The sequence below is a fragment of the Mytilus trossulus genome, chromosome 4 (assembly GCF_036588685.1).
Source record: "Mytilus trossulus isolate FHL-02 chromosome 4, PNRI_Mtr1.1.1.hap1, whole genome shotgun sequence".
Lineage (NCBI taxonomy): Eukaryota > Metazoa > Mollusca > Bivalvia > Mytilida > Mytilidae > Mytilus > Mytilus trossulus.
Window position 1 is genome coordinate 72108194 of NC_086376.1, and position 11822 is coordinate 72120015.

At 32.6% G+C, this 11822-nt stretch overlaps 1 protein-coding gene across 1 annotated transcript; it reads right to left on the reverse strand.

Annotated features, from left to right (window-relative positions):
• Positions 1 to 6101: 6101 nt before the first annotated feature.
• On the reverse strand, positions 6102 to 11822 carry LOC134714156 (multiple inositol polyphosphate phosphatase 1-like). The gene is made up of 5 exons (XM_063575394.1): positions 11703 to 11822; positions 8523 to 9255; positions 7645 to 7766; positions 7246 to 7361; positions 6102 to 6506 (listed from the first exon to the last, which is right to left on the reverse strand). The coding sequence occupies exons 2-5, from the start codon at positions 9244 to 9246 to the stop codon at positions 6140 to 6142; spliced, it is 1329 nt and encodes a 442-aa protein (XP_063431464.1). The 5' UTR covers positions 9247 to 9255; positions 11703 to 11822; the 3' UTR covers positions 6102 to 6139.

Consider the following 11822-nt stretch of genomic DNA (forward strand, 5'->3'; position numbering starts at 1 on the left):
TATATTAAAATTCAGACAAAAAACAGATTGTGGTTTAAAGTGAAACAAATACCAGATAATAGAATTGAGACATATACTAGATGTAGAGGTTGTGGGAGAAGACTCTTTAGATTGTATTCACTTGTTTTTATCTCTTTTGCATATTAAGCAAAAACAAATACGCTTAAACTATGAAGAGGTTAATTGATTAAAATGGGACAAATACTAGATGTAGAGGTTATGAGAATAAAAGTGAGACTTAAACTAGATATTTGAATTGAGACACAGATGATATATGGGGTTTATGAGTGAGAATTAGACTATATATCAAATTTGAAGCAAAGTTATATACAGATATAAATAAGAAGACATGACATAAGTGCCAATGAGACACCTCTCCATCCAAAAGTAAAAATCACAAAAACACAGAACTCGAAGTAAAATTTTAAACGGAAAGTCCCTAAGAAAATGGCAAAATCAAAAGCTCACACACATCAAAGCTATGGATTACTATTGGCATATTTCTGAATTGGTACATACATTGCCTTGTGTATTCCAAGTTACAATGTGTACAAGGAAACAATTATAGGTCAAAGAATCGCCTTCAACACGGAATCTTGGCTCACACGGTCACCGAACAGCAAATTCTGACAAACTAAATCAAACTGGCTGCTTAAAGTAAATCAGTATTTCACTTTTCACTTTTATTAATGATTGAACACAACAAATCAGATTTCATGTTTGTATTTATATTTCGTAGCTAGTGTCTAATAATGTTGCTACCAAATACAATAAAAGGACATGTTCAGATTTGAATATTGCAAATGAAAACAAACTACATAAGAGACCGTTATCAGAAAATTGAAAAATACACAAGTAACAAAAACATTGATTTCCATTTCATCCATAGAGACTTCAATGTATAATTTCTTCAAATGTTTGCATAGAAGCTATAAAAAAACATATATAGCATAAACTGTGTTACCCGCGTACAATATCAATAAAAATTTCTCTTTTCTCATGGACAATACATATTAGTACAAAATTGAGAGAAATCGCTATAACCACTGTCTCAGATAAGGAGGATAAATTGAGTGTTCATATTTGTTTTTCGTAAATTGGTTATTATTTCGTAGAAAATTTTAAACATTAAATGATATGTGTAAGTTGACTTTCTTCTGCAGATCGAAGTTCAGTTCACAAACAAAATGGAACAGGTAAGTTTGAATAATATGAAAAGTCTGATGTAAATAGTATATCCCAGGAATAGATTACCTTAGCCGTATTTGGCACAACATTTTGGAATTTTGGGTCCTCAATGCTTTTCGACTTTGTCCTTGTTTGGCTTTATAACTATTTTTATCGGAGCGTCACTGATGAGTTTAATGTAGACAAAACACGCCTCTGGCGTATTAAAATATAATCCTGGTACCTTTGATAACTAATATCAGATCATCTTTGCGATGAAAAGTTTTTTTGAAGTGACAATTTATCATTTTTTGTCTGGCATGTGACTATTTCGCATTTTTTTTTTAAACATATCTATAGGGATACATATTCGGCGGCGGCATAAACTATTTAAATGAAAGCTTACTAGTATTATGAAAAATAGGATAACTATGTTTGGCATATGTGTTCATCTCAGTCTGGTAGGTTTTGTCTCACCTTGACCTTATTTTTTTGGTCTTGGTCAATATAATGTTTTTGAAAGAGGAACATGTCTGTCCGGAAGCTATCATCCGTTCATGTCTTTATTTTTTCATTGTTCATTAGTCGATTTTTGTATGTCTGTTTTTACAAGCAGTAGGTCGGCTATAGTTGGTGTTTTGGATTGATGTAAGAGGTACATGTCTATCTGGCAGGTATTATTCTATCTTAAACTCGTTTTCATTGTTCATTGGTTAATATAAGATTTTGTGTTTTTGGTATTTTTTTCGAATACTTAAGGCAATCGGACTACATCATGTGGTGTATTGAATTGTTGTAAAATTGATAACAAAAGTTGCAGATGTCTGTCTGACAGGTTAAATCGTACCTGCACCTTATTCTTGTAGTTCTTTGATCACTGTTAGGTTCTTGTTTTGGCCTCTGTTTTATTATCATAAGCAATATGTCGACTGTGTTTGATGTATGGAATAAATATATAGTGTACATGTCTGTAAAATAGGATTTATCTGTCTTTGACCTCATTATCATAAATCTTTAAAGAGTATTAAGTTTATTTTATACTTGTATTAAATTTTATATCTTTAAAAGAAAAAGACTTTCAACATAAAATTAATGGTGAGTAAAACAAGCGAGAGATTTCAGCAGCATGTGTACTTTTATTGTATAATGTAGAATTTCGTTATACCATATGTGTATCGATTCTCGTAGTGTTCACTTAATAACTAAACACTTGGAAAACTTTGTCAAAACCAAACATACAATATAGATCATAACTTATCAATGACAAGACATTGTACCTTCAGTATTCTGATTTCCGGGTTCGTCAGACATTTTTCAGAATATATTGATGGCTGGGATGCTAATTACATCATTTTTCTTTTACTTTAAAGGCAAACAAGAAGAAATTGTTGGTTATGATCTTGCTGAAACTCCTAACTGTGACCCAAACGACTATGATCTCCCTCAGGAGGTCAAATGAGGATCATAAGCGATCAGGGTCAACTTCGTGTCTATTGATTGTTGTATAATTTGTGTATTGTACATGGTCTACTTCGTAGCAATTAATTGTTTTATAAATTGTGTATTGTACATACATGTATATAGTTGTATTGGTAACATTAAAGTTAACGAGGTGTTCAGATATAGTTTAAATCGTATGTTAACTAGGTTTGTTTTACCTTTACATCTTATTAAAACCTGTTTAAAGTTTTTGTTTAATTTGTAAAATAAATATTTTTCTTTTTTTGTATATATCGGTGGTGAAATATTCAAAAGCTGCTGCAATGACTACTAAATTTTGCAATGCATGCGCAGCATAATGCTACGATTCAAGGCTAGTATAAAATATAAATACCAAGATGATACCGTTTTTAATGGTTGATAAAACTTAAAATTGGACACATCGGTAAAAGAAGTAATTTTCCATTAATGTCCGTTTGGATGTTAATTCATTAAAGAAAAATAAAACGTTCTTATACATGTTATAATTGAAAACTATTATTAATTACATATAAGATAATAATATAAACTATAATGTTGTTGGCTAATTTTACTATACTCAAACATTTAACTAGAAGGGTCTCACTAATTATATTTGTATCAAAAAATATCATGCTTGTGTATAGTAGACATTAGGAAAAGTGTTGTATGGATGAAAGTTGTTTTTAAACCCATAAATGGGTCAAACGTGTAAAATTTTGAACTTTTTCAATATAACCAAACAATAATTATTTCCTGTTATGTATTAATATAAAGTTATTCAACATTATTGTTCTTCTTACGTTGGGCACAGTATATCATGAACACATACATTAACACCGTACGGCCTTCAACAATGAGCAAAGCCCATACCACAAAGTCAGCTATAAAAGGCCCCGATAAGACAAAGTAAAACAATTCAAACGAGAAGCCAATATTTTGAAAAGTGCCTATTGTTATCTGCTCACCTTGTCTATTCCGACAGGATGGTAATGAGTAAAATACACAGTACATCATAACACATTAACAACTAACAACCGACTCATTTGAACTATAAGTCCAAACATGCAAACAATGATAAACAACAAAAAACAACACATAGTCAAGATGGCATGATTACAATTTGAAGTTTAGTATGGCGTTCATCATCACTGATCTAGTATATATATTTGTTTAGGGGTCAGCTGAAGGACGCTTCCGGGTATGGGAACTTCTCGCTGTATTGAGGACCTGTTGGTGACCTTCTGATGTTGTCTGTTCTATGGTCGGGTTGCTGTCTCTTAGACACATTCCCCATTTCCAATCTAAATTTTATTGAATTTGTATATGTACTCAGAATGATTCTGTTACCTACTGATTAACATAAATACTTAGTAATTATAATAACCCATCCTTCTTAGTTATTCTAACCAAATAGCATGCTGAAATTAATTTTTCTGGTTATAAATATTATTTTCTTTTTGATGGTGGTGTTCTCAATTTTTTAGAAGAAAAATAATAACTCTCCATAGAGTTACGTCTGCAGTCTTTGCCTCTTACAATTTTAATCGTTGTTATATTTACCTCATGTATAACAGTAACAAAACACTGAATTGAAAATAATGATAAAAATTATGATCCTCTCATTATAATACCAAACTAGTGCGAGAGGGGCATCCGTTTACTAAGGACATATTCTTGATGGTAATGCAATAAATCAATTATTTTATCTTTATATAAGTCAACAGTCTTACAAATCTTTCTTTAAATCTTGCAGACAGTGACCAGACGGTGAACCGACACTGACGAAAATTATCCGGTAGAAAACTGTTATCATATTCGGGATGATCAGTCACTGTCGGAAAGTAATCCTATCACTGTTTGCTCTACCGCATTGCAAACGGCTTTGTCTGGTCTCAGTCGTACTGTGTTGTGTAATTGTTGCGACTCTGACGTGGAAATCATTGACGAGTTTGTATTAAATAACGGGACTGTCCCGGAACGGTTTTGGTAAAGACGGTTCGCATTCGACAAGATCTGGATGCAATCTGTATACTCAATCGACAGAAATGAAAAAAAAATCCACATCATTCCCGTTTCACAGGGCATCTTCCAGAAAACTCAGAACATTGTTAAGATTTTAATCCGATACAGCAGAATATGTTACGACATAGTCACCATTGTAATCCGACTAGAACAGAATCGGCTTAGTTTCCCCGAACACACCTAGCTGTCGGGGTGCATGTACGAACTATCCCGACCCGTAGGAATCTGTTTGGAACTTAAACGACTGCGTTAATACAATGATAGGACATTCCAAATAAGTGAGGATAGAAATCCGACTTTTTAATTTTTCGTGTCTAATCACTGTCATATCTCACACGGGAGCAATGATCGGCATTGTGTGACCGCCGCATTAACACTATTTCATTTCATAACTTTCAATCATTCAAAAGATACTTTGAGATCTTTTACGGTAGTTGTTGCATTTCATTCTTTCGGTTATTGGAGCATTGCTGTTAGTTGTTATTTTTTATTGGCTACTAGTGTTTCAACCATTTTTCTTGACAATCATTTGTTTCTCCTTAAGTTAATTGAGAACTAAAAAGATGTCGAATAATTGCCAATGATACAACTATCCACCAAAGATCAAAATAAATTGATGTAAGCAAGTAAAATTAGCCGTACAACCTTCAAAATGAGGAAACCTTACCGTATAGTCTGCTTCAAAAGCAATTTAATTCAGAAACGGCCTACTGTATAAAATACTTTTTCAGACTTTTCTCTTGTAACTAAAATATAAAAGAGGGGACAAAAGATACCAGATGTACATTCAAACTCATAGACTGAAGACAAACCGACAACACCATGGCTAAAAGAATAAAAGACAAACAGACAAACAATAGTAAACAAGAAACAATATATCAATACTTAATAAAGGCAACAGTAGTAAACCGCAGTTTGAAAGTCATGAATCGATTAAAAGGAAACAAATCCGGATTACAAACTAAAAGTGAGGTAAACACGTCAATTATAAGAGGAAACTAACGTAGCAACAGAAACACTAAAGTGCAACAAAAGCCAAAATTACAATACAACACACACAGAAACAAAACTATAAACTAACAACTGCCATATACCTGCCTCGTTACTGATCAACATTGAAACTTGAGGTGATCTCAGATGCTCAAGAAGGGTAGGCAGATCCAGTTTCAAATATAGTACCCGTCGTGTTGCTCACATTAGTACAAACTCGGTACATAGTCTAATTCGGTGCGTCACTTTCGTGAAAAGGGAACGGGATTGTAGTTACATCATCCGATATGAGTTATTCCATAGTTATTTTAATGTTTATTTCTTTTGGGTATGTGTTTTGATGTCGTTTATTGTGTAACAAATAATCAAGAAATATATAGTTTCTAAAGGATTCAAAGACTACACAATTATTTTTTTTATTACATTAAGTTGCCGACACAATATCAGAAAGAACACGTCAAGGTATGGGTAATTTATATCAATTTCAGATGACAATGTGTTATCCGACAACTGGTTTGGTAACGCTGCATATATGTTTCCACTGACAATGTTTGATAAAGTCTGCGTATTTACTTTTCACATCTAAATATTGACATGTATCACTTCCGCATTTTGGAATAACCATTGGCTTCCCATTAACAAACATTTTCAACATGTAGTTTTCTGGACCGGACCCGCCACAGTTGTAGAGAATAAATGCAATATGGGCACCAAATGTTGTTGTCTTTGCTTGGTAAAATAAACGGTTTTTCATCTCAGCATAATTGTCTGCTCGTAAAGCTTTATGATCATTGAAAAGTCCAAGTGCTGCATAGAATGAATCCATTGTGGTAGAACGTCCAAACCGTAAATCACCAAGAAGATAACTACGTAAGAAAAAAGTGGTTTATTAAAATTATTATCAAGAATGTAGGAAAATTAATTGTTTTGATTTAAACTACTCGTTGTCAATTGATTTACTTTAAAGCTTCCACTACTTGTATTACTATAATAATAAAGGAGGAATGTTGTATAATTGTCAATGTGACAACTATCCACAATAGTTCACATGAAGTGGAGGTAAGCCATTATAGGCAGCAAGACTGACAATAGTAATGGCTCGAACATGTACCGTAACGTCGTCTATAAAAGGTCCCGACAATGATGTGACATAATATTCAAACGAGAAAAACAAACAGCCTACTTTGTAAAAACCAAAATTTAAGATAAAAAAGATCCTGGCATGGGACTGGCACATAAAGAATGTAGTGGTGTTTAACATGTTTTTGAGCGCTTTAACACTTTCCCTATAAATGGGAGAGTGGTGTATCAGCACAACATAAGAACAAACTGTAAAAAGCAGTTGCAATTGACTCAATCTATAAGATCGTTGCGATGAACACAGAATAATACACACATAGTACAGAAATAAAATAAGTCACAGTTACTGAAAGCTTGTTAAAAGTCAATAACAACTATCAAAAAAAATCATACCGGATAGTCATACTTTTGACTTAAGTTATCATAATTAATTTCTTTCAAGATTATTTCAAGTATGCTTTTATGATTTGAATAAGTAGAAAGTAGGATACTCAATGATAAATGTGAAAATAAAGATGTTAATACCTTTGATTTGCATCGAACATTTTTATAGCGTTGTCTAATGAGGCAAATACATCCTCCCACATCGGACAAGATATCTTAGGAGTCAGAGGATGGCCAATAAATATAGTGTAGTAGTCCTGTATTAAAATGAAAGCATAAATCTTTATAAATCGTTTAAAACGATTTCCGATTTTAAAACTATTTACCGATCTATCATTTCCTTGTTTCCATGTGAAACTGATCAAATGACAATTCGAATTAAAATTTCCATAGAGTTAACTTAATATATTCCATTATAAAACAATAATACTCAGTTCACAATAACTTGCTATAATTCCGCTTATTCAAATTGTGTTTTAAAAAATGCTGTATTATAAGAAAAGAACTTTTCAGAGTTTTTAAGTAGAATTGGCAACTTGCATCAAGATCACTTTCGAAGTTAATAATCTCTATATCACCGGGAGTCAAAATATCACACCATGCCGTGTTGTTTCTTACAGCCAATCCAGTGGAACACAGCAAATATATCTCCTTCAGGTCATCTGTAATAATAATATAAAAAATATATGTATTGAAAACAGAAGATACAAACTTGAAAGGATCTACTCTAACAGTACAAAAAACGTATACGAAAACTAACGAAATTAGTATTGAAAGCTACATTAACTGATCGAAACACATTGTAATTTCATTTAATTTTGGAGGATTGCAAAATTATTTTTCATTCTAATATGATCATCTATTTGTTTTTTGCTAATAAACTTTTGTTTTTAACAGTTTTTCTTTATCGACCAAAAATCTTAATAACCATCATTAAAGGAAAATAACTCATAAGAATTGACTGACAATTTTGTCCTTCTTTTGTCCTGACCTTTTTTTTTTTTTAGTTTCTATCTTTCTATTGTAGTTTTTAAGGTAGCTAGCAAAACCACTTAATTAGTTACGATCCATTTGACTTATTTATAGATATTGTCTTAATGATCCGTTTTGCAATTTTCAAGAAAAATGAACTGATCTTAATATTCTGTAACCTGTCAAGTGATATTGTACTTTCAGTTAACAATATATGTAGCAGACAACAAAAAGTGCATATTTATTTTATTATGAAATTGCTTGCAGAATACAATGAAGTACAAAAACTTACTTATTTATTACATATAAAATCAGAAGGAGGGGCAAATGGACAAACAATGTGATACGGACAGTCGAATGGCATATCATATGTAAGCGATATGTTCGTCGCAGGGACAAAAGCAGGGCCTACTTTCGTACACATATTTCTTATCCTGTAAACCTACCAATACTGAGTGTTGTGTTCATCCCAAGTCTGTGTGTTACATTTTTCAAAACACCCTGGAACAATGAGCCATTTTGGAACATGTGCAGCTGCATCAAGTTTGTTATATTGTTTCGCACGCCCACATCATACTGAGGACAATTTTTGAAAAAGCCTATTACCGGATCATTTATTATCGGTGTTATGTCCGATAAACTTGTTCCAGTTACCCTTTTTGTAAAACCTTTATAAAATTCAGAAGCGCTTGTTCTTGTTCTTTTCTTTGTCATCCCAGCAAGTTTAATTGTACTGGGGGAAATTTGTCCTTGAAATAAATCTAATAATCCATTGCCATACATATCTCCTAAATGATGCATTTCGACTCGACCGAGGTCTTCAATATGTCCACTATCTTTTGGTGGATAATCCTGCCATGTCTTCAGGAATGGAAATTGAGAACCATCAGAATGAGCAAGGATTTTATTTCGGACTTCTTCAAAATTATTAAAATCGTAACTGGATGGAAAACGGGCGGCATGTCTACCGACATAATTGAACTGAACTGCTTTACAGGATTTTCCATTGGGATTGATCGTCATTAGTTCATTCTGATCGAACGACTGGTTTGGAAATCGCCAGAGGTATGACACTTTGTGGCCAAATAAATTAGGAGGTAATCCAAACATAATGTTTCCTGTGGTCCATTGGACAACAGACATGATAAGAATCAGCCATTTTAATGTCATGTCTGTTCTCTGAAAAGAAATATAGTTGATGTTAAAATCTAATTATTTGTTTTGTCTTAATCGAATGAACTGTCGTTTTCGTCATCGAAATGGTTATTTTTATCCACCAATATTGCAAACAAATAATCGAAGAAAGTAATGAAAACGTCGTGGCAAACTCATATGCCCCAAAATGTCAACCATTTTATTCGATATGAATTACCCAATTCATATAAACCCAGATGAAGACAGTAAATAGATATAATTACGATCAATATGTTACATGGTGACTGTACGATCAATGTGTTACATGGTGACTGTACGATCAATGTGTTACATGGTGACTGTACTATCAATGTGTTACATGGTGACTGTACCATCACCAATATGTTACATGGTAACTGTACGATCGGCATGTTACATGGTGAATATACGATCAATATTTTACTTGGTGACTGTACGATCAACATGTTAGGCCGTGTTCACATTGACCTAAACTCGGTGTTGTGTTAGTGTAACTCACACAAAAACTAAACATAATTACGTTCTCACTCAATGTTTACATGTAGTGTAAATCATGTTTTGTCTACATGTAGTCGATAGTCGATGTAGGCCTTGTGTAGGTTAAGTGTACACTAAACTAGGCATTCAGAACTTTAATTTTCCCATGTATATTTAAAAAAAGAAGCGATTTTTATATAAAATTGATACTAATAACACCATTAATAAAGTTCTTTGAAGAAATATTTGTCTAAACTTGATATATTTATTTGTTATAATTTTTTTTACCTAGCCTTATTAACCCCTTATCAAAACAAACAAGACTCATCCATCATCATTGCCGAACACATAATTCATTTGAAAAGGTCTTCCCGAATCGACTGGACGTACACACTGACAGAAATATTTGCCACTGGTTTTTACTCAAATAACGATTCACTCATAAATGCATTACCGAAAAAGGGTGAGGCTAATTGTTTGTTTGTGCAGTATCTCAAGTCCGTTAAAATACAGTTAGATAAACAATAACCCCCTCCTTTTGCTAAGGCAGCAACCATTTGATGTTCGGGGGGGGCTATGGATTTGTTTTGGAAAAAAAAGTTTGTTTCCAATTTTTGGAGAAAAATATAATTTGTTTTTGATCCTGAGAAAAAAAAATTGTTTGTTTCACCCTGAGCTGCCACTATATTTTATTGTCCAGAAAAAAAATCAATAGCCCCCCCCCCCCCCCCTCCAGAAAATCAAATGGTTGCTGCCTAAATACTCCTTGGTGAAAAAATACCATTTGAAACAAACAGAAAAGATAAAAATGTAGTAATCCTTAACATCGCAATTCTAGTCTGGTCTGTAAGCAAGCTGATGCAGCCTACGTTTTCAATGCGTAATCGAGACATCTGAGTCCGATTTTTATCTCGAAAAGTTTATATTTTTTTTTTTTTTCTATTGTACTTATTCAAAATTTGGCACTATAATGTATGGGCAAACTTTGGATTCAGAACATTTGTTCATTATAATCTTCTGTATGACCGTATGTTTTTAAATCAAATTGTGGTAAAATCACCCCCCCCCCCCCTTTTTTTTTAAAGTCAAATGGTCGTTCCCTAACTGCTAGAAAAGTTGTTGGAAAATTTGAATTCTGTTTTACGTAATGAACATTTAAATGACATATAGTTTACAAGTGTGAACAAATCTTATGTACAGGTAGCTAAACAAGGTGTATAGATGTGAACAAATTTAATGTGAAACTAATGTGCATTACATTAAACCAAATGTAAACATGTTTACTGTACACAGCGTTTGGTGTGAACACGGCCTTACATGGGGACTGTATTGTCAACATGTTTACACGTTGACTGAACAGGTGACATAAAAAAGTAAAATTCTGAACTCCGTAGAAAATTCAAAACAGAAAGTCCGTATTACAAAAGGCAAAATCAAAATCTCAAACACATCAAACGAATGAATAACAACTGCCATGCATACTCCTTACTAAGTACAATCAGTTATTTCTGTGGACTAATGCATTAAATATTTGCCCCAGTTCTTTCGTTCTTTCTGGGACATAATATATTAAGATTTACTTAGTATAGAAGTCCCAGGTTCTTCCTTGTTTAATTAAAGAAAAAATCTTTTTCTCTCTTTACACATTCTAAAACTTTAAGAATTATATTCTTTAAAACAGCATTTTGATGTGAAACTTTTATTTTCCATTGCAAGGATACTTTTTATTAACAAGCTTCTCTTTCGTTAACCAGCTGTTTGTAAAAAATTTACTTTGGGGTACTTCCAGTAATTCAAAATTTAAAAAAAAACTATTGATAAGTATTTGTTCATTAAGTGTCAGTCTTATTAAAAATCATGCAAATTGGAATATCATGTTTTCTATCATAATATTATGAGGTATATGAAAAAAAATATAAAAGTTATTAAGTCTGAAAATTCCGAAACAATTCCGAGGTTTTTTTATGGGTACTTACAGTTATACAGCAACGTTGTTTGCACACTGGACGATATTAAATAAGGTGCGAAAGAACTTTTATCAGAAGGTTAATAATTTCTTCAGAATGCCCTACATACTGACTGATATTAGTTCCAAA

What these genes read in the sequence shown, in the direction of transcription:
- LOC134714156 (XM_063575394.1), bottom strand. Translation starts at nt 9,246, where the DNA reads ATGACATTAAAATGGCTGATTCTTATCATGTCTGTTGTCCAATGGACC. An exon ending in GAACACAACACTCAGTATTG is followed by an intron (nt 7,767 to 8,522) that starts GTAGGTTTACAG and finishes TTATTATTACAG; the next exon opens with ATGACCTGAAGGAGATATAT. An exon ending in ACTTCGAAAGTGATCTTGAT is followed by an intron (nt 7,362 to 7,644) that starts GCAAGTTGCCAA and finishes ATTTTAATACAG; the next exon opens with GACTACTACACTATATTTAT.